The sequence below is a fragment of the Bombyx mandarina genome, chromosome 12, assembly GCF_030267445.1.
Source record: "Bombyx mandarina strain Sakado chromosome 12, ASM3026744v2".
NCBI lineage: Eukaryota > Metazoa > Arthropoda > Insecta > Lepidoptera > Bombycidae > Bombyx > Bombyx mandarina.
Genome location: NC_143219.1, coordinates 10,375,525 through 10,397,860, shown reverse-complemented (window position 1 = coordinate 10,397,860; position 22,336 = coordinate 10,375,525). Strand labels below are relative to the sequence as shown.

At 34.3% G+C, this 22,336-nt stretch overlaps 3 protein-coding genes across 3 annotated transcripts; 2 read left to right on the top strand and 1 right to left on the bottom strand.

Moving 5' to 3' along the window:
* Nucleotides 1-1,683: 1,683 nt before the first annotated feature.
* On the bottom strand, nt 1,684-3,322 carry eIF3k (eukaryotic translation initiation factor 3 subunit k). Its single transcript, XM_028176663.2, has 4 exons — nt 3,151-3,322; nt 2,862-3,081; nt 1,951-2,170; nt 1,684-1,837 (listed from the first exon to the last, which is right to left on the bottom strand). The coding sequence occupies exons 1-4, from the start codon at nt 3,213-3,215 to the stop codon at nt 1,686-1,688; spliced, it is 657 nt and encodes a 218-aa protein (XP_028032464.1). The 5' UTR covers nt 3,216-3,322; the 3' UTR covers nt 1,684-1,685.
* Nucleotides 3,323-4,664: 1,342 nt separating this feature from the next.
* Tbp (TATA-box-binding protein) lies at nt 4,665-8,404 on the top strand. The gene is made up of 4 exons (XM_028176712.2): nt 4,665-5,327; nt 5,500-5,630; nt 7,279-7,522; nt 8,044-8,404. The coding sequence occupies exons 1-4, from the start codon at nt 5,055-5,057 to the stop codon at nt 8,317-8,319; spliced, it is 924 nt and encodes a 307-aa protein (XP_028032513.1). The 5' UTR covers nt 4,665-5,054; the 3' UTR covers nt 8,320-8,404.
* A 1,710-nt stretch (nt 8,405-10,114) lies between these two features.
* On the top strand, nt 10,115-15,579 carry SWIP (strumpellin and WASH-interacting protein). The gene is made up of 5 exons (XM_089731691.1): nt 10,115-10,541; nt 10,709-10,875; nt 11,055-11,545; nt 11,658-13,796; nt 14,314-15,579. The coding sequence occupies exons 1-5, from the start codon at nt 10,264-10,266 to the stop codon at nt 14,518-14,520; spliced, it is 3,282 nt and encodes a 1,093-aa protein (XP_089587817.1). The 5' UTR covers nt 10,115-10,263; the 3' UTR covers nt 14,521-15,579.
* Nucleotides 15,580-22,336: the final 6,757 nt, after the last annotated feature.

Below are 22,336 nucleotides of genomic sequence, written 5' to 3'. Positions count from 1 at the left end.
AAACTTATCTTGAAAATGTCGTAAGCGAGATTCAGGCATCTGTCAAATATCTTGTGTTCTGAGATGGCTACCGCCACAAAACTTTGGGTCTATGTCTCAACTGTATAATTACGAAAATTAGGTTTCGCGGGTTTGATTTTTATTGCAAGATGTTATTCCTTCATCCCAGACATTCGTAAACGACAGGTAAGCACGTATTTCGTTAAAAATTTTCGTACGCGCCATCGCTTGATACAAGTTCACCAGAACACTTGCTTTAGACGCCTTTAGCTCTAAGTCAACACTAGGAGTAGGGACCCCGGTAACCGTACTGCCGGTAACCGTGCAACCTGCTTACTGGTGGTGGGACCTCTTGTGAGTCCGCGCGGGTAGGTACCACCGCCCTGCCTACTTCTGCCGTGACGCAGTAATGCGTATAAAAATTACCTAAACATCAGCCCACTGAGTTTCTCGCCGGATCTTCTCAGCGAGTCGCGATTCCGATCCGGTAGTAGATTCATTCGCGAAGCAGCTTCCCTTGAGTTTTTATGTTCTCCTTTGGAGGCGCTCGGGCAGCTGTTAGCAAATCCCACCCCTCCTGCCTGAACCTCTGCTCTCCCACCTGTCCTGGTGAAACTGGCGAGGCCTCCGAGCCATTAGAAATCTCTCATTCGTAAAAAAAACAAGTACACCAGGCAACTTTTCGACTATCGTTTTTCTTTTAAATATTAAATCCTATTTAGTTATTATTAGAAGTGTACTCCTTACAGGTATAAATCGTGTAAGAATTTATAATTTTTTATATTTGTCGCATTCATGAGTCATGAGTAAATCAGTCCACAGCCAACCTGGTGTTACATTTAACACTAGGCAAATTGTGATCTGTAGACTTGTGATTTCTACATATTATTATTATTGTCGTAATAGATGTGATATATTAAACACTGATATTGGAGTTCCAAGACATCAAAACATGAATACTACCCAACTTGAATTAACATTAATATATACCTACTGGCAGACTTAATGCCTAAACCACACTTACATTCAAGCAATTATCCATACTGTATTATCCATATACAATAATGCAGTGAGAATAATAAGGCATTGCTAACAAATTAAAGCAAAAATCTATGTCATACAATGTATTTTGTTTTTTTTTTCGTACCTATTCTAGTAGCCGCGAGGGGTTATTCTAAATTCTCCGAACTAGTAGGTGAGTTCACGGAGCTCAAACCTGACGACGTTGTTAACACGAACCCTAGCAAGAGTCGTGCTTCGCAGAATCTACCACCGGATCGGAAACGCGACCCACTGAGAAGGTCCGGCGAGAAACTCAGTGGGCTGTGTCTGTGGGTTAATTTAGTCGCCGAGCCCTTCGTTGCAAGCGACGGTTTCGACGAGAACGATGACCGGTGCTTGAGGTACCTAAAAGCACCATTAGTGGATCGGGAGTATCCGAAATGACGTGTTTTGGGCGACATCGACTGTTTACCATTTGGTTCGCAGTATCGGCTATGTAGTTCCTGGCGGCAACGACGAGAGGATTCTCGTGTCGTACCACTTCATCAAAGTGGTATGTTCATTAAAGAGCATATAAATACATAAAATAATCTTTTCTTTTTTTAATTGTGAGGATTTAAATCAAACAAAAGTATTTTTTTATATATTTATTTGACCCTACAGTAGTGAACATGCTTGGTATCTTATAAAAGAGCCATCAATGGGGCTAGATGATCAAACTCAATCTTCTCTGTAATATTCTTGGTTTTAATATTTTCATCTTGATTAGCAATGAAGATAAGACTACCGTCATCCCTCCATCCATACTTCTTAACCCAGTGCTTCAATGTTACATCTTAAAATGAAAAAAAAAAACTTCCTGAATAACACATTATAGAACTTAATTAAATATTACTAACTCAATGCTATATTTGAATCTATATCACATAACACAAAAAACATGCTTACCATCAATACCTCCTAACAGATTTGCCAGGTTGTTTTTGTCAATAGTCTGAAATGTGATACCAACCACATGACAGACAAACTTTCTGATTGAGTCATGGAAGCCACTGATACGACTGCACAGCTCTGGCATTTGGTGTACTCTATTCCAAAACTGAGCAAAGTCACATTGCTCCAGAATGTCAGCTAAGTATTTGATTTGAGAAATTGTCTCATTTTCCACCTAGAAATAAATTTTAGACGACGACAATGTTAGTTTCCCTTTCTTAAAGTTTTATAATGTAACATTTTTACTTGTCTTGATTATGAAAAAAATTGATTTATTACATAATTTCCTTGTGTTTAGTGCAATTTGAGTACTAATTCCTTTTAATCGAAAAGTAAAACATGAGGAGATCCTCATGTTTTCTATAAAGAAATTATTATTTTCATTTCATATTTACTCTAGTCCAGTATTTATCCTGGCACTCCCTTTAATGTGGTATCAGATCCAGACCAGTACCAGATACTGGAAATTTGCCCAATATCTATTACATCTTTTTGTTAATTTTATGAAAATTCAAACTTATTTTAAAAATTACACGGAAATCAGTGGCAGGAATATCAAATTTAATCGGTACTGTAAGCCTGAACTGTATTGAAAAAATCTAAGATGTAATGGAAGTTACCCTGTGTACTGTAAACGAGTCACATCTCAATGGACTGAACCTTTGCTCGCCCACCTGTCCTGGTGAAACTGCAAAGGCCTTCGGGCCACCAGTAATACTTCAATCATAAAAAAAAAAATCTCAATGGACCTTTACCGAACATGAGTAAAAGAGATGGCGCGATATTCTCAATTCTTCTTCAGCTACAGTCTTCTTCATTCTAATAATTATTTATTTATACGTTAGTATTAAAAACATCATACTTACCACGGATTCAAGAAGTAAGCACTTGCACAATGTAAAATCGGTATGCGGGAAATTAGTAAGAGCTTTCAAAAGTATCTGACATGTAATGTCTGCGTTAAACTTTTCGGGATTAAATTGATATAGCTTGAGCACAGCTAAATTAGCTCCCAAATCGTATGTGTTTTCTCGGGACTGCATTTCGACATATCGTTCTAGTATTTCCAGATTAGCTGGATTGTACCTAAAAACAAAACAATGTGTCACAAACTGAAATACACCGAAATTGTAACCTCAACTTTCAAGGCATTACCTTTCAATGCTCTTGAGTATAGATGCCACTGTCTGTTTCATAGTTTCGGCCATTGTATCTGTCATTGATGTTATTATTTATAAAAGAACAACTAAACTATTTTCGTTTAGAAAAGCAATAACGAAAAAGGAACGAAGCCCTGCCCACGGAATAAATTTTTTGTTAAGGGATATTATGACCTGGTAACTAAGACCTTTAAGCCATGTCTTATTTTAATTTAAATTCTTATTTTTATGAAAAATGATAATATGAAGTGAAATGAAATGAGATAAGATGATATGGAATGAAATAAAATCACAGTAAACGACCACCATTTTGGTTGTCGTTTACTGTGATTTTTTCAGTGAACTTTTTGGAGGATACTGAGAAGTTACGTCCAGCGGCTTTGTTTCATTTTGCCGCATTTGTGCACTTTCATAGATAACAAACAGTTAATAAACCACCATTAATACACATTTCAACCTGAGGAAACAGTAAATAGACAAAATAAAACAAATCACACAACTTCACTCCTCGCGTTCCCGCCAAAAAGTCCTGACAGAACGAAAATTTCGAAAGTGCACAGATTACTTAGAGGTAGTTGGGAAAATAGGGAGCCGAGACTATATAACTATTGGAGTTTGGTAGCAAATCCAATCAAGCATCGGCATCTCGGGCACCTGCAAAAAGTTTATGGAACTGTCGGTAAATTTCTACAATTTTAGGAAGAAAGGGTTACTGGAGTCGTGTATGCCTTTTCAGTTTCACCAGGATAGGTGGGCGAACAAAGGAGGGATGGAATTTGCTAACAGTTGCCCGAGCTCCTCTTTGCGGCAATCTTACTCAAGGGAACTGATTCGCGAATGATCTCATTTACATTTTCTGCCTTCATTTTATACAATCCCTAAGATTGACCTCATATACTAATTCCATTTCATTTCCTTTCATTCCAAAATATTATAATATTTTTGTATACTAATTTTCTAAAATATTCATTTTCATTTAATACATTTCACAACGACAATTTCAAAATAATCATACAAAAATTGATAGCTCCTATCCTGTTGTTCCCATGTGCAATTAACTAATTGAACGATGCCTTAGCTAATTAAGCTAGCTTTGAAATTTATGTTAATTATTTTAGTACGCAATAGAACAGCTGAAATACAAATACGGGAGTTTAAAGTTCAAGGTGTAAGTAAAATTCTTAGTTTTACGCCTCTGAGTATTTGCCTACGGTGCAGAGTGTGCTTTGCACACGGGTGCAGCCACAGAACACTATTACTTCTAGCGAAGGGTGCAGCGGTGTCGGGGTGCACCGCGGCGCCGGCGCGGCCTTGACATTTTCAATGAACCTGTTACATTTCTACGTACCTATTCCATTTTGAACGCGCGCTTACTGGAGAGCGCTAGATAATTATTGCACACGAGCGCTACATGGGCATCTCTACCTGTGGTTCTACAGAGAGATCATTACATTTCATCTCACTCATTAAGTTTCATCGGGTACCTAGTCCATAACATTTAATTCTATTCTATTACACTTTGGATTTAACAAACCAAATTGTCTTTTATCACAAAATAATGGACTAGGCTGTATAGTATAATTCCATAGCCTTCGCTTATCGCGAATATGATTTTACTTTGACATGTTGGTTCTGAATTTTGTTTGAAAAATGAGGAACTAGATAGATACCTACATAATGTGACTTGTGTTGATCAACTAAGTTTTAACTGTTTTAATTCATTGTATTAAATGTTTTGCTGATCCATTAAATTTGCAAATAATTTCACAATTTAGGTGATATTGTTCAGAAAGTAAGAACGATATAAGCGTCATAATCAATTAATAAATAGACAGTTAGGTCGACGCTTACTAAAACACTCACCCGAAGTTTCCATATAAAGAAAGTAAAGAAAGAAAAATGGATCATATGCTGCCAAGTCCGTATAACATACCTGGAATAGGTACACCATTGCATCAACCTGAAGAAGACCAGCAAATCTTGCCTAATGCAATGCAACAGCAACAGCTTCAACAGCAACAGTCACAGGCACAACCGTCACTTGCCGCTCTGGGTTCGTCGCCAATTGTAGGATTTGGCGCAATCATGGGGACTCCACAGAGGTCTATGCACACATATGCACCAACCGCCAGCTATGCAACTCCGCAACAGATGATGCAGCCTCAAACTCCAGTAAGGATTTTAAGTCCTTGTTTTACGAGAATTTCCATTTATAATTTTAAATTATTTTGACAGTAATATTTTTCAATGATTTCATATTTGCTTTTTAATCCAAACCAACAATTCAACACTCTTTAATTTCTAGATAAATTTAACATTAACATTCAGCTATATCAACTTTTAGCAAAATATGATGTCTCCGATGATAGCTGCAGGAAATCTATCAAGTCAACAAATGCTAAGCCAAGCTAGTCCTGCCCCAATGACTCCTCTGACACCACTCTCTGCAGACCCTGGAATTTTACCACAGTTACAGTTAGTATTTGAAACAGATTTGTCCAATATCAATTTAATAAAATATTAAATTAAAAAGTTTAGAGTATTAAACTCAGCAGTGATGTGTATAATGAACCTTATTAGACCCTTAATGGGGTCTCTTAAGAATCTTCAACTTCTCACAACTTCACACAGACTTCAAATTACAGTTAATCTGAAACAGTTTAAGAGGCCAGGTTATTTTTCATTCTGCTAAAAAAATAATGTGTATTTAAAGTCAAAGATAACCTGTTCTAAGTGATAACCAGAGACCATAAACATCACAATATCACCATCTTAAAAAGTAAGAAATTTCAAGGACATTTTTGTATCATCACCCTCCAAGCTGAAATTAATAATATCTGCTTTGTGACACATAGACAGAATTTTAGTATTATCATCCTGTGTAGGTTCACAATTCAGGGCAAATCACAAATAATTACACATGTTCTGATACAAGACATTTTTTGCCATTGAAGTCTGCTATGCTGGACCATGTTGTTATTATGAGGATAATTTTGCCAATTTTACATTGTTTACTTTATATTGTAAGGCTAAATAACCATTGAGTTGGCAAAACTAAATGTAGTTTGATTGAGTTACTTATTATGAGACATATTTTAAAATAACTTCACTTTTACAAAAGGGGCCACTACCTTGCAAATTATATCAAAAGATAACAAATTTAGTCAACACTAGTTTTTTTTTATATGTAAAATTTTTGCAGTATGATATTATTTACAAAACAACCAATTTTCTCATTTTAGTATGCTCAAAGATCATAATCATACTGTAAATGTGATGGACAGTAATAACAAAGAATGGTGGTTAGTATCATTCAGTAAGCTTGGTTATTTTGTTGAATATATACCTTCTCGTAAAAGTAACTGGCTTGGAACTTCATAATATATTTGGCCCTTGTTTGCTGGACTTAACATAATGCAAACTGTATTGATAGTAATACTCAAATTTGCAAATAAGCAACTTGTGGCAGCCAAGCCAACAATAGTGTGGTTCTTAGTGTTCACTGTACAGAACATAGATTCTGAGGAACTCTTCAATATTTTGACTATACTTTTCAAACATCTATTCAAATGTTAATATTGGAATTATAATTTCCCTTCAATTTATATCCCATGGAATTTCATTAATTAATACAAAAAGTGATTGCGGAAAATACAGAATTCTTACACTATAATATGTTATTATTCAGTATCAGAGCAGAGCAACTCAAATGGCGCCTTTGCTACCTGGATTCTTTCCTCATTTTCTCTGACTGCAGTGGCATATAAATAAAAGTATATTGGTAATAAATGAATAAGAAATAATTAAGATAATTAATGGGAGATTTGAAGTGCCAGAATGTTAGTGTTAAAGATATAAAATTAAAATTAATTTCAGCATGCCCTAGGTTGAATTTTTTGAGTAAATATCAATTTAAAATTTTTGAATAAATAGTTTCAAATATCTATTATATTACTTGCCCAATGGAGTGTAATGTTTTGGTTTAAAGATAAAAAGTCTAACATACTTTAACCAACTAATAAAATTAAATCTCGTTTTAATGAAGAAAAAAATCACAATTTTGACTAAAATTAAGTCTAAATAATCCACATTTTTTTAAAGTTGCATTGAAAAAACATTTCAGAAACATAGTCTCTACTGTAAATCTTGACTGCAAATTAGATTTGAAGAAGATTGCATTACATGCTCGTAATGCTGAGTATAATCCCAAACGTTTTGCCGCTGTAATTATGAGAATAAGGGAACCGAGAACAACAGCTTTAATTTTCTCATCTGGTAAAATGGTCTGTACTGGTGCCAAAAGTGAGGAAGACTCCCGTTTAGCGGCAAGAAAATATGCTAGAATAATCCAGAAATTAGGTTTCACAGTGAGTATTATAATTTATTTCAATCACAACTAGACAAGCAGTTTCACTTGATGGATGGATTAGCACCAAAAATTCGGATATCAAATTGGTATCTCGAATAAAGATTTTCCTTAGATTCTAAAATACATCTAGTTTCTACTGGTAGAGTCTAAAACTACATTTAAGTTTAAAAAAAATCTGAAATAGACATGAATATAATCTTTTCATAGTTTTAATAGTTTCTCAGCTGTTGGGTACGCAGCACGTCACACGTGTCAATAAGGCGAATGACGTCAACCCGGGTTGGACGGGTTTATTAATCTTATAAGATTTCTTGAAATCCTATAAGACGCCAGATGCCCGTCTCGTGGCGATTACTCTTGTCGATCTGAAGCAGTCAATGTAGGGTCCTAAGGTGTACGTATCGTACAAGCTCACTCGAAATTAAACTCAAAACTTCGCTACTGAACGTAGATATCATTTGTGTTTATATATCTTTTTTTATTGTTTATGCCAAGAAAAATATGTATTTTTTTTTGCAGGCAAAATTTTTAGATTTCAAAATACAGAACATGGTCGGTAGTTGCGATGTGAAGTTCCCCATAAGGCTTGAAGGCTTAGTACTAACACACGGACAGTTCAGTTCTTATGAGCCTGAATTATTCCCTGGCCTTATTTACAGAATGGTCAAACCTAGGATAGTTCTTTTGATCTTTGTTTCAGGAAAAGTTGTATTGACTGGGGCCAAAGTAAGGGAAGAAATATATGAAGCCTTTGACAATATATATCCAATACTTAAAAGTTTCAAAAAACAATAGTTTACTCTCTCTTATATTTCATCCCATATGCTAAGTTTAGCTCTAAGTATATAATTGTGTTGTTATTAAAAAAACTTTATACTAATTTAAGTTTTGATATATAACCCTTGAGATCCTGCAATTAATTATACTTCAAGTTACCCTTAACTTTATGTAAAAGACCTTAGAAGCTGCTAAAAAGGTCTTCAGTCTAGTTTCAACTGTCTATGCAAATTTGTGAAAATTATGAAAAAGGCCAAAACCTCCATTCAGGTTGTACCCTTAACTTTATGTACAATACCTCTTTAGAAGCTGCTAAAGAACTCTTGTACATAAAGTTAAGAGGTTTCGGCCCTTTTCTTAATTTTCACAAATTTGTATATAGCTAATTTTGGTTATCCAAATATGAATGTTAAAAACAATCACATTTGACTACATTCATCAATGTATGGTAGTAAATGTCTGTAATGAGAATAATTTATTCGTTTTTAAAACAGTTTTGAAATTTAAAAGCAACTCATTGTAGCCTAAAGAATAAGACACTCTGCATATTCGTAACGAGCACTACAACTATGCTGGTGTTCGAATCCCATAGGTAGGTATCAATTTTGAAATACTTCACACATGTTCATGAATGACTTCCACGATGAAAGACTAACGTGTAATATAAATAAAGTCGCAAAAAATATAATTTACGTAATTACTGGTGGTAGCGTTTCGGTTTGAAAAGTGGGACAACCGTTACACAATACTGTGTGCTTAGTGCGAGTTTTTTAACGTTCTCGATAACGTAGAAGTTCGCTCATGTTTGTATGAAATGAGATCGTTTGCCTACGTTTGCCGCTAGGGGCGCTATTCCAACTGCATACAAAATTGGGCTAACTTTTACGCTATCGAGAACGTTAAAAAGCTCGCACTAAGCACACTTTACCCTGTAAGCTCACGGAGCCTAACCTGACATACTGCTAACATCAGCCCCTTGCTGAAACTACCAACAGATGGTGGTTTCTGTTTGTGCGTTGTTACACGTCGAAGAAGTCGACCAGTTGCTTTGAATGCAATGGGTCCACAGATAAATAAATTAGTTACTACGTAAGGAGCGGATATATAATTAGGGGCGGCGACGTTAAAAGGGTTATCGTGTCGCGCAGTGGTTTCGAAGAAATATTTTAACGTCAGTCCTGTTAATAAATATAACGATATAGCGATAATACAATAAATATAAACGTGACTAGTTAGTCAAGCTGTTCATTCGTACTACTATAAAAATCACTTTAAGATCTTATATTAAACGTTAGTAGATTCAAACCCGTATTCGACAACGTTTTATCTACTATTAGAACACTAAAAAGGGTACTCTAATAAGTATCTAACGTAAAATAGTGTTTCTTCAGTTTTAAATGTGTAATAACGGTGGTTTATTAACTATTTAGTATCTGTGAAAATATACAAATGTGGGAAAATGAAACAAAGCCGCTGAGCGTAACTTCACAGGATCCTCCAAAAACTCCACTGAAAAAGTCTCAGTAAATGAGCACCATTTTCCTGAGATTTTATTTCATCCCATATCATCTCATTCCATTTCGTTTTCATTTCATTTCATGCCATGTTTCGTATTAATTTAATCAACTTCTTCTTCTTCTTCTTCTCAGTCGTGTCACTCTTGACAGAGTGGTCGTGATCGTCATGTAGTGTTGGAAGGGGCAGACTAATCAACTTCAGGTCATTTCATAATATCATTTTTCATATATAAAAGATTAGGCTGTATGGTATGACACCTTTGCCTTTCCAGTTGGAAAAATAAAACTACTACTATTTTGAGTAATAAACATCAACAAAAAACATTTTAAACAGAATCATAGATTATACACTTAAAACAGAATTATCCTAATTAATAGTCAACAAAAAGTACATAGTGATTATTTCTTTCAATATTATTTAAATCTGAAATACAAGTGCATAAAAATGAAAAGTGATTTCGAGAAAGAAAGTACAAGCAATATTTTAAAAAAATATGGCATATTTTTCAAGATGCAGTATCAGGTTTTGGCATTCAATTGCAATAATGAAATACTAGATGATAATAAAACATTTTTGCCGATTCAATTACTCATGAGTCCACACGAGCTCGTACCAATTACTGAGTTAGTAGTATCGGATAACACATTTATGACTAAAGTTTTGAGTGTGTTTACTTCCTTATGTGTTGAAGTAAATAACTTGAAAGAGGAAGCCTTTGAAAAGTGAGTTTTATTTATCGAGTTTCCGAAAATCCACAGTAATAATAGCTATGATTGAACTTTATAAAAATTCTCATTTTTATGAAGAAACATTCCACAGTTACGTCTAAGCAGAAGTGTAAACTTTTAATTATGCAAGTGAATGTAGCAATATTTTAATTGTGTTTCAGATATTTTATCTACTTGGCTGCTTATGAAAAATATGAAACAGAAGATGTGAGTTCCCAGATGGAAATGATATGTTTACTCTGCGCATTTATCATTCGATGTGATGAAACTTTAAGAAACATGTGCAACCAAGTTTTTGCTTTGTTTTCCGATGGAACTGTTAATCTCAGTGAGTTTACTATTAATTATTTTTGTTCAATATTACATGGTTAAATTAGCATACTATTTTTTTATTTGATTAAATTTATGCTATCACTGAAAGTAGATAGCCCCGACATTAGTTGTAAATTTCGAATTATTAAAATGAAATTATTCATTAATGACCTTAATACTAACATGATATTGTAGATTGCATTCAACTACACTATATCATCAACCACATTGGAGAGATATTTACTATTCTTGTCTTACTTGAAATACTGATAGCCAATACTTCAATGCCCACAAATTGGAACAAATTTTGCAAAACATTAAAAACATACCATAACAAGAACTCGGCAGCTTTAGATATTACTGAAGAGAAATTTAATGCAATGATGGGGGCTATTAATAACATCACAGTCAAAATAATGAATGATGATATTGTACAAAAATCATTACAAAGTGTATCACTATTGAGAAAGAACTTGATTGACAAGAATTGTTCTATGATAGCAACAGAGTTTTCACACTACCTTAAACAGGGAATTATAAATTTGGACAAACTTGTACAGGAACAACCCAATGTTCGAAATATGTACAAATGTATTAAAATTAATAGTTTATTTGTATTGTCTTCACAATTGTTTGGTAATGTAGACAAGAAGATATTTAAGTCATTAGTGGAATTGAACACAAAGGTTGGTGTTAATTTTATTTATAGCAATTGTAACTTTTGTAACATTTACACATGGCACAGACAGAGAGCCAGCTGAAATGAATAAAGTTTATACAAACAGTCTTATTTTTCAGGCACACAGTGTTCATGTGATTGGAACAACTATGTGGTATCCTGAGCAATTTCTACAGAAACATGCCCCTGCACTTTGTGCAAAACAGGAAAAATTATCACAAACTATGTTGAAAACACGGCAATCGTATATCAATATGAAAAAAACTAGCCTATCTCGTGATATAATTAATCTTCAAATAGTATGTGGTCAATGGGTGTTAAATATTGAAGATTTCTTTTCTGCTAATCATCATAGGCTTAGTGCTGCTGAAATGAATTTACATTCCAGAACTCTTTTAAATGGCTTGGACCTAGCATCCAGAATCAATCATGAAGTTTTGACATTGATAAATTTACATCTTTCCCTTGGGATACCTCTTCCAAAGAGTATGTTAATGTTGGTATTTGAGATAATCAATATTTTAAAATCAATGCTGAATGCAATATCACGGCATAGAAGCCAAATAATTTTATCTATCAATATGGTCATTCAACATTTTGTATTCCAAGCAACATCAACAATATTAGAAGTAAAGAAATTATTAGTTTCAGACAAGAATTTCGCAAATAAAAGATTGGATGAACTTACATGCATCGTTATTGCAGAAAAAGCACTTCGTGGCGTAGCTACAATTGAACGAAATGTAGTAGCTAACACAGCACTGAGCTTTATACCTGAAAGTACTTATTTAGAAGACAGCTATGTAAAGCTTGGTTTGTTGTTAGAGAATGTTCAAACATTGACAAACTTGATGAAATCAATGGAAAGTTTTTGCAATTGCTCTTGGCTGTTCTGGCATCAGAACATATTTCCAATTTACTTTGATCAAAACTTTTCTATGCAATTGAGTACTTTAAAATTAAAATACTTCTTAATGGCCTTAGAAGACTGTACGGTGCTATTACATAAAACAGATAAATTATTTGATAGTAATATAAAAGAAGATTTTATGGAAACAGTTAAAAAGTACATGGAACAAAAATTTATCAAAGGTGCAAGTCAGAATATTGAAACAAATTTACGATTGCATATACATTCACATCTTCAACTTGATGTAATCAATCCATTTACTTTTGAAATGGTAAAAAAATTGCTTCTAGCAATTAATACTTTTAGAGTTCAGTACATTTACATGTGTGTTGTGCCATCAGTTGAACACTATCTTTCAACAATGTTCTACAACCTAACTACCGTTGTATTGTCAGATTGGAAAACTTATGGTGAAATGAGACAAATGGCGAGACTAAAATTCAGTTTAAAAACGGTTCAAGATAATCTCCCAACTCAGACTCTGGAGCAGGGCCTAGATATACTAGAGATTATGCGCAACATTCATATATTCGTTTCGAAGTATCTTTACAATCTAAACAATCAAATATTTATTGAAAGAAGCAGCAACAATAAACACTTGAGCTCAATTAACATTCGACATGTCGCCAATTCTATACGGACTCATGGTACTGGGATCATGAACACAACAGTGAATTTTACATACCAGTTTTTAAAAAAGAAGTTCTTTACATTTTCTCAGTTCATGTATGATGAACATATAAAATCCAGGTTAATTAAAGATCTTAGAATCTTCAAAGAAACCACTGATGGAAACTACAGCTACATGTATCCATTTAAAAATGCAGAAAGATTTAACAAGGGTATAAAGGTGTTGGGACTTTCAGAGGATGGACAGAGTTACTTAGATCTGTTTCGAGATCTTATTAGTCAAATTGGAAACGCCATGGGATATGTTAGGATGATTAGGTCAGGCGGCCGACATTGCTGTTCGGATGCGACTGTTTTCCTGCCAAATCTGGAAGATGTTGTTAATTTCAAAGAATTATGCCAAAAAGAGGCTCTTGGGCCCCAGACTGTTCAATCAGCGGAAATTCTAGATCAGAACACAAACGACCTTATTTCCAACTTTATTCAAGGAACTGAATATTTCAAGCTGCTGGTAGACGTGTTCTCACCCGTTTTCCGAAATCCTAAGAATGTTCATTTGAAGAATTTTTATATTATTGTTCCTCCATTGACACTTAATTTTGTGGAACATCTAATCTTATCGAAAGATAAAATGTCGAAAAAGAATAAAATAGGAGCTGCTTTTACTGATGATGGTTTTGCTATGGGAATTGCTTACATACTGAAATTACTAGATCAGGTAATGTTAACAATTTCATCTGCTCAAGAGTTATAGCAACACTCATGACGATCACTCTTCATGTCCCCATTCGATTCATCCATATACCAACCTTACCTCATGTTACAACGCATTTGTATAAGTAAAAGAATTAAAATTGTCTAATCTAAATCGTAAAACAAAACGCGCTAAATTTATCACTCTACGTAATTAACATTGATAATTATTAATGGAATGACATAATGTAAGCTAGCACGAGGTTTTCTCGATGAGAAGAGTTCACATGCAATGTAGCCCACAGACACAAATCGAACACTGTTTCTCGGCGGGTCGCAATTCCGATCAGGTGATAGATTCAGGAAAGCACTGCTAAAAACAAATCTGAGACAAAAACAATTGTTACCGCTTCAGTATAATATGGATCAGACCGAAATCACTTTCCATCGTGGGTGTAAAAGGATTGTCAGTCTTTCATAACAAAAAAAAATAGTTTCCTTCTCAAGTACATACATATTAATATTGAACCTATTTTTTTTAGGATTCTAATTTTGAATCTCTACACTGGTTTGAATCAGTATGGAAACACATTGATGACGAAAGAAAGTTACTAGAAGAACAGAAAAACAAAGGAACCATTCAATTACAACAAGCCTTAGCATTGACCGAGAAGAAAATAAAAACATTAGAAGAAGAGTACAAACTCCTCTATTACAGTCTTACAAGTGCCAGAATATTTTTTCGGTAAATTATTTAAAGTCGGCGATGAGTGTTGAAGTCTACTCTATTTAAACTATTAATAGGCATATGCTGGGTTAAGTCCGGACGAAATCGTAAGCACTATAGCTGAGACGGCTTAACTGAAGTGTTCGTTTGGAGATCCACGCTGCACCATCTTGACAATAGGGATTCAAACAAATGTTGCTGATTTTGATTGAAAAGTGTTGTCATTCTTGTTCAATTTAATAACATAACAATAAATCAACAAATGAACTCTTATAAAAAAAGCTACGGAAATATTTATCTAATATAATAACATATTGAGTTTAATAAGGACCAAAAAAACATTAGTTCTTGAAGGTGTTTTCGGTTAATAAATAATAATTTAATTAAGTAACAGTGACTCAACGATTTCTGTTACAACTGTTGCTCAGGCTATTCTAATTTCTATATATATATATTTATATATATATATATATATATATATATATTTATTGCTTTGTTGGATGGACGAGCTCACAGCCCACCTGATGTTAAGTGGTTACTGGAGCCCATGGACATCTACAACGTAAATGCGCCACCCACCTCGAGATATAAGTTCTAAGGTCTCAGTATAGTTACAACGGCTACCCCACCCTTCGAACCGATATATTTGTAATGTCATGAGGTAAACTGTAATGAGATATTATTATCTTACACTGTAATTGTAGAGTAGAAGGAGGTGTTTAATACATGGACCACTGTGGTGCGTCATTTATGGTTTACGTCATCACGTTACAATAGCAAAATTTCAAAATATATAAAGAAATTCCATAAAGTATTGCACTCACATTTTATAATGATCATCTTTAAATGCTTTTAGATTGTTTTTTGTCATATACCGCAAATATTAATCTAATATATCTGAATTGTAAAATAATATCTAAAATAGTGTGCCGAATTTCCAACAATATATTTTATCAATTTATTGCGATCTACTTGTTATATTTCGAACAGTCAACTTCAGATTTTACTCTACTTACTAGTTTACATGTTCATTTACTTTACTTATTAGGGCAAACTAAGAAATATATTTATCCAGAATTCAGTAGTATTTTTAGTCAATACATTTGTAACTAACGTCCCATTAGTGACACTTCTACTCTATCCTTTTATCCATATCCGATCCAGCCGACCGGGCAACGCAAAGCCACTGTCGCCCAAAACATATGGGCTTATGGGCTATTATTATTTATTTATGGGCTTCGGTGACCACTTATCACCACGTGGGCCGTGAGCTCGTCCGCCCAACTATGCAAAAAAAAGATGTTTAAGGCATCCCTTGGATCCACTCTAGGTGCTTCTGGGTTCTTCAAACACTGGTCACCGTCTAAGAGTTGAGGAGCGAACTAACCTACTGAGTTTCTCGCCGGATCTTCTCGCGATTCGGAACCGGTGGTAGATACTGCGAAGTCTTGCTCTTGCTAGTGCTACAAATTTTCTCAGGTCGAACCCATGATTTCAACTACCCATCCACTGGGTAGTTGAGTTCAATAATTAGCAACTTCTTAAGCTACCAGTGAATAGGTAGGGGAAAAAATCATATTAATCATATATCGTTCTATTACTTAATATGTGCAACCCTGAACAAAAAAAGAATAAAGTATTTTATTTTATGAGTGGTCGTGAGACCTCATCTGTTGTTGAGCGTTTGCCGGAGCGTAGTCACCAGAACAATAATATTGCCACTCGTTTTGAAACAAAAGGTCTCTCAATTGTATCGTTTAATGGTTGTCGTATTTTTCAAAACGAAACGGATATATTTTTAGCGGCAGAAATAGACAGGATGATGTTACTTACTCTTTTATTTATTTATTGCTTAGATGGGTTGACGAGCTCACAGCCCACCTGGTGTTAAGTGGTTACTGGAGCCCATAGACATCTACAACGTAAATGCGCCACCCACATTGAGATATAAGTTCTAAGGTCTCATTAAAGTTGCAACGGCTGCCCCGCCCTTCAAACCGAAACGTATTACTGCTTCATGACAGAAATAGGCGGCGCGGGGTGATGGTACCTACGCGTGCGGACTCACAAAAGGTCCTAACACCAGTAATTACGCAAATTATAATGTTGCGGGTTTGATTTTTATTACACGATCTTATTCCTTCACCGTGGAAGTCAATCGTGAACATTTGTTAAGTACATTTTTCATTATAAAAATTAGTACCCGCCTGCGGGATTTCAACACCGTTGCATCGCTAGATAAGATTGCACCGGACATCTTATTCGTTAGGCCAGGACGACTTCAATAGGCTCTACCATGAGTAAATGGTGCTATTTAATACATTGAGAAACCTGCTGCTGCATTCTCCAGTGAATCTTAGTCACGGAAAAAGTGTGATATTATCAATGCCGACACAACAGCAATCACTTAAATGTTTTTTTCATTGCATAGTACTCAAAATTTATTAAGTATCTATCGTCTGCAAATAAGGGATGGAGGATTGCAGTGTCCCTTTGCGTTGCTACTAAACCATATTTTCTTCTTCTGTCTTTGAGTAATCAACTTTTATTTTATTGCCCTTGTAGGTTAAGTACTTTCCACAAGCCTCGTTTGAAGAAGGACATGTCATAGCTCTCGAGAAACACCGCGAAGGGGAGCTATTAGCTCGCGCTGTCATAACCCTTCTCCGTCCCGCCATGAGTTAGGGGTAGCGACCGCGATCATCATAAGAAACACGGCCACCTGAAAAAACAAACTACATCGATCACAATGATCTAATTGCCAAGGCTGTTCCATGATGTTCCATTCCAATAGATCGGAATGCGCCAACCACTCGACCTAAGTATCAACTTTAGAGAACCATAGCGCGTCATCTCGCCCTAAAGCTGACCATCGAGGAAGATACAAAAATGCGTACCTACTTAACCAAACCCAACAAGTGTTCATGCAGGAATTTAATTTTGTAGACGGATGATAACAATTTCTGCCGCGAATTAGGCACGTATTCAAAGCCGCTATACAATACGTCTAAGGCTCCGTGTCTTAAGACAAGCTTAAGCGCCCCACTGGCCTATTCACATTGTGATTTGTATGGACTCTGATAATCATGATACCGATACCAGATGGGCCGTGAGGATGTTCACTATCTAGACTAAAAACCAATACCCTAAACATATGAAATATCATAGTAAAGTCGTAAAAATAGGTCAGAACTTGGCTGGTATTGCTGACAATAACAACTCACCATTAGGTGGCCATATGTTCATTGGCCTAAAAATGTGTGTATGTAATAAATAAAACATTATACAAATAATAACTATTTATTCATTTATACTGTCTGCCGCTATTTGATGTAGCTCCATAAGTGTACCATACTCAAGTTGATCCTCTAACTGTTTGGCTTTCTGTATTAAAGCATCACCAGCACCTTCTCCTTGAATATAAGAAAGAAGTCTTCTCATTGCTCGATATGCTTCCATAACTGATGTTGACTGCATATTCTTATCCAAAATAATTTCTCTGGTATTCAAAGCATATTTATCAGATTGATTCAAATTAAAGCATGGTATTTTTGCATCGCATAATATGTATTTATCTAATGCACTTGGAGTTAAATTAACATCTAAATTAATGTTATTTTCTTTACACCACTTAGTGATACTGTGATCACCATCATCACCAGATTCTATATTAAACAATAAACTACCATCATCAAGAGGAGAAAATAACAATCGAATATATCTATTTGAAACATAATACCAAGCTAAACTCATGAGGTGAATGTAATCTACAACTGTAAGTTGATCAGGTTCATAATTTTGTAAAATTGTTTTATTGATTAAATTTTTCCTATAATGAAATTTAAAACACTCAATTATTTTTTCAGATGCCTTCAGAACATATATATAATGGGTTATGTTTAAAATTCTAATATTTTCACATCCTAGGTAAGGAATGAAATTATTAGGTACATTCAATAACAGGAATATAGATTTATTTTCAGCTTTTAACTCAATATCCCACTTTTTTAAATAATTTGACAATACAAACTGATTCATCTGTGGCTGAGCACCATTATAGTAAATAATTGGAAGACTGCAAACATTTACATCTAAAATTTCTTGTCCCACAATAACTAATTGTTTTTTATCATTTCCGGTGGCATTGGTAACTAGAAATACGCAAGCAAAATTATCTATATTTTCTCCATTGACATACTTTTTCAAGTCATACTTATAAGTCAATGAGCAGACAGCTCCAATATATAAATCATCCATATTTTTTTTATGTAGAAAATTTAGCCATTCTTCTTTTGCTGAGAGAGAACATTTAATGTATGATTTGTAAGCAATAATGTTATGTCGTAGTCTAAAATCTAATAGCCAGTCTTTTGTACATGTAGAAGATATTTTATTGAGAGTTCTTACTAGATTTGTTGCTTTACTCTGCAACTGCTCTTCATTTATAGTATTTCCATTTTGAGTTTCTGATTTAAACCATTCAAAGAGAACTTTATCGAGGTCTACAGAACGTACATCTTGTACTAGTGTGTTGTATGTCTGTGTGTACTTGTGTAAAATATACTCTTTCTTCCTGTACATATTACTTATTGTTTGAGGATTCACACCATATTTTTTTGCGATTTCCATCTTACATTGACCATTATCTAAAGCGTTAATTATTTGTAACTTTGTCAAAGGACCTATTTTTTTATAACCTTTCTTGGGAAAGATATGCATTAATTGAGATAGATCTTCTTCGTTCTTAGTACCAGGGTTCCAAAACGACATCCTTACACTGTTTTTATTTGAAAAACTGAATTTCAATTGGATACCGACATACGTATTATATTTAATAAGAACCTTTTTCTCAAGGCGTTCAAGTAATTTTAATAATTTTTATTCATCTATCAGCACTGTAAAATGTAAGCAATAAAATTATTGTATACCTTTCTTAAACATTTGAATAGTGTTGTACTCATCAAATAAGCAGGTATACGAAATTGACATTACAATGACATATATCATACTACTCAATAAAGATGTGTGGTTCCTGAGTGAATGGTATTAAAGATATAGATTACTCACCCCGATAGAATGTATTGAATCACTAACTCACACTAGCTCCGACTGTTTTTTTTATTTTTTTATTGCTTAGATGGGTGGACGAGCTCACAGCCCACCTGGTGTTAAGTGGTTACTGGAGCCCATGGACATCTATAACGTAAATGCGCCACCCACCTAGAGATATAAGTTCTAAGATCTCAGCATAGTTACAATGGCTGCCCCACTCTTCAAACCGAAACGCATTATTGCTTCACGGCAGAAATAGGCAGGGCGGTGGTACCTACCCGCGCGAACTCACAAGAGGTCCTACCACCAGTAATTACGCAAATTATAATTTTGCGGGTTTCACTTTTATTACACGATGTTATTCCTTCACCGTGGAAGTAAATCGTGAACATTTGTTGAGTACGTAATTCATTAGAAAAATTGGTACCCGCCTCGGATCCCGATGGTACCCGCCTGTATCAGTAACTCAGTTCTAGCTCACCAGATCACCAGCTCATTTGTCTCATGACATGTATCGTTCAATTGATGAGCGAATGAAAGAAAAAGGAATGAGTGAGATAGATGCATATTGTGCTTCGCGCTAATTTCGTTTCGACGTATTCGGTTGTCAAGGAAAAATGTACATTATTTCTATAGAAGCAAAGCTTAACATAACTCATGTTTTTTTTAAACTAAATTTATATTGCTTTATTCTATACTAATATTATAAAGAGGAAAGATTTGTTTGTTTGTTTGTTTCGAATAGGCTCCGAAACTACTGGACCGATTTGAAAAATTCTTTTTCCATTAGAAGCACACATTGTCCCTGATGAACATAGGCTACTTTTTTTTTTAAAAAAAATTATTTTATTTTTATGGTTTCATGTGTGTTTTAATGTTTCCGAAGCGAAGCGAGGGCGGGTCGCTAGTCCTATATAAAAAGGTAACTATTAATTTTCAAAGTTAATATTACGAATAATGCGATGCTATATCAAAAACAATATATATTTTTAAGTTTCTTAATGTGCTTAGTTCTATGGTAAGCTGCATGATGTAAATATTCATAAAACATTGTAAATATACTATATTGTGTATTAGTAAGTGTATATAATATAATTATATAGGCCCTGACATTTACAAACTGAACTGACCATTGTAAATATTCCAATACAAAGTGAGTGATATATGTATACTGAGCTAAGTGATCTAGACGAAGAAATGAATTAATTGAGAGAGCAATCAATTGAATTGGATCACTGAGCTAGTGATCTAAATGAATGATATATCACTTTAGAGGGAAATGATATGTATCTATCTTTTCAGCTCAGTGATACATTTTGCACATCATTACTATAATATATTAGTCTGTGATTATTTGATATTAGGCAAATTACATACATCCTGTATTATCTATGCTGTATCACAGATTATATTAGTGGTCGTATTTTAGCGGGAACGCGAGAAGTGAAGTTGTGTGATTTGTTTTATTTTGTCTATTTAGTGTTTCTTCAGGTTTAAATGTGTAATAACGGTGGTTTATTAACTTTTTAATATCTGTGAAAGTGCACAAATGTGGGAAAATGAAACAAAGCCGCTAGACGTAACTTCTCGTGATCCTACCAAAAAAAATTTTTTTTTATTGCCCTTGTAGGCAGACGAGCATACGGCCCACCTGATGGTGAGTGGTTATCGTCGCCCATAGACTTCAGCAATGCCAGGGGCAGAGCCAAGCCGCTGCCTACCGTTAAAGTCCACTGAAAAAATCTCAGTAAATGACCACCATTTTATTGAGATTATATTTCATCCTATATCATATCATCTCATTTGATTTAATTTCATTCGAATTGATTAATGTCTCTAATTAATCATTTTCATTTCATTTCATTTCACTCCATATTATCATTGTTCATAAAAATAATAATATATTAATAAAATAAGACATGACCTAAGGGTCTTAGTTACCAGGTTATAAAATGCCTTTAAAAATATTCTATTGATTTAATTAGCACATTCTGCCAAAATAATATTTTCTACATAGACCTATATAGTAGGGACACGACATATTGTTCTATACGTACAATTGCTTATATAAATAGCACCCATTTTGAAGGCACATACATAAACATATATCTATCTCGTTCTTACTCAGCACTTTAACTCGCAGGAAAACAATATAACAGTATTTCAGTGCGTACATAAAATGAAACATGAATATACGTAAATATCTCCGTCTCCGTCTAATGAGGCCAAAAATCCGCCATGTTTAGCGCGCCAAATGTCATTGTCACGTCAGTTCGGCCGTCTGTTTTGGGTTGTACATTATTTATTGACTTTGATATCGATTTAATATGATTGATTATATAAAATTTCATAATTTATCATGCTTGAAACATACAAAAATAATAATTAAAACGTATTTTATAGGATCTCAAGAAAGTCGATGCCCTAAAACTATTATCTATATGTATTTAAATTCATTATGGAGCCCTCATCCGAAAAATCCATTTTTCGGTCGGAATCTATTGATCATGACACTAATCATAAATACCACTTTAAAATATGTCATCAAAACATATTTAGACATTCTGTTTAGATATTTCGGGAAAAAGGCTACCGACAAAATCTCTTCGGAACTATTTAAATAAAATAGTTTTATTCCGCAGTGAGTAAAACACTATTGTAAATTTGTTAAATATTTAATAATTAAGTGATTTTAGAGAGGAAGTGACAAGGAATGACGTTTGTAATTAATGAATAAATGTTCTGTAGGTGTTTTTTTTTTCACGCGGTCCCTTGATAAGTTTAAA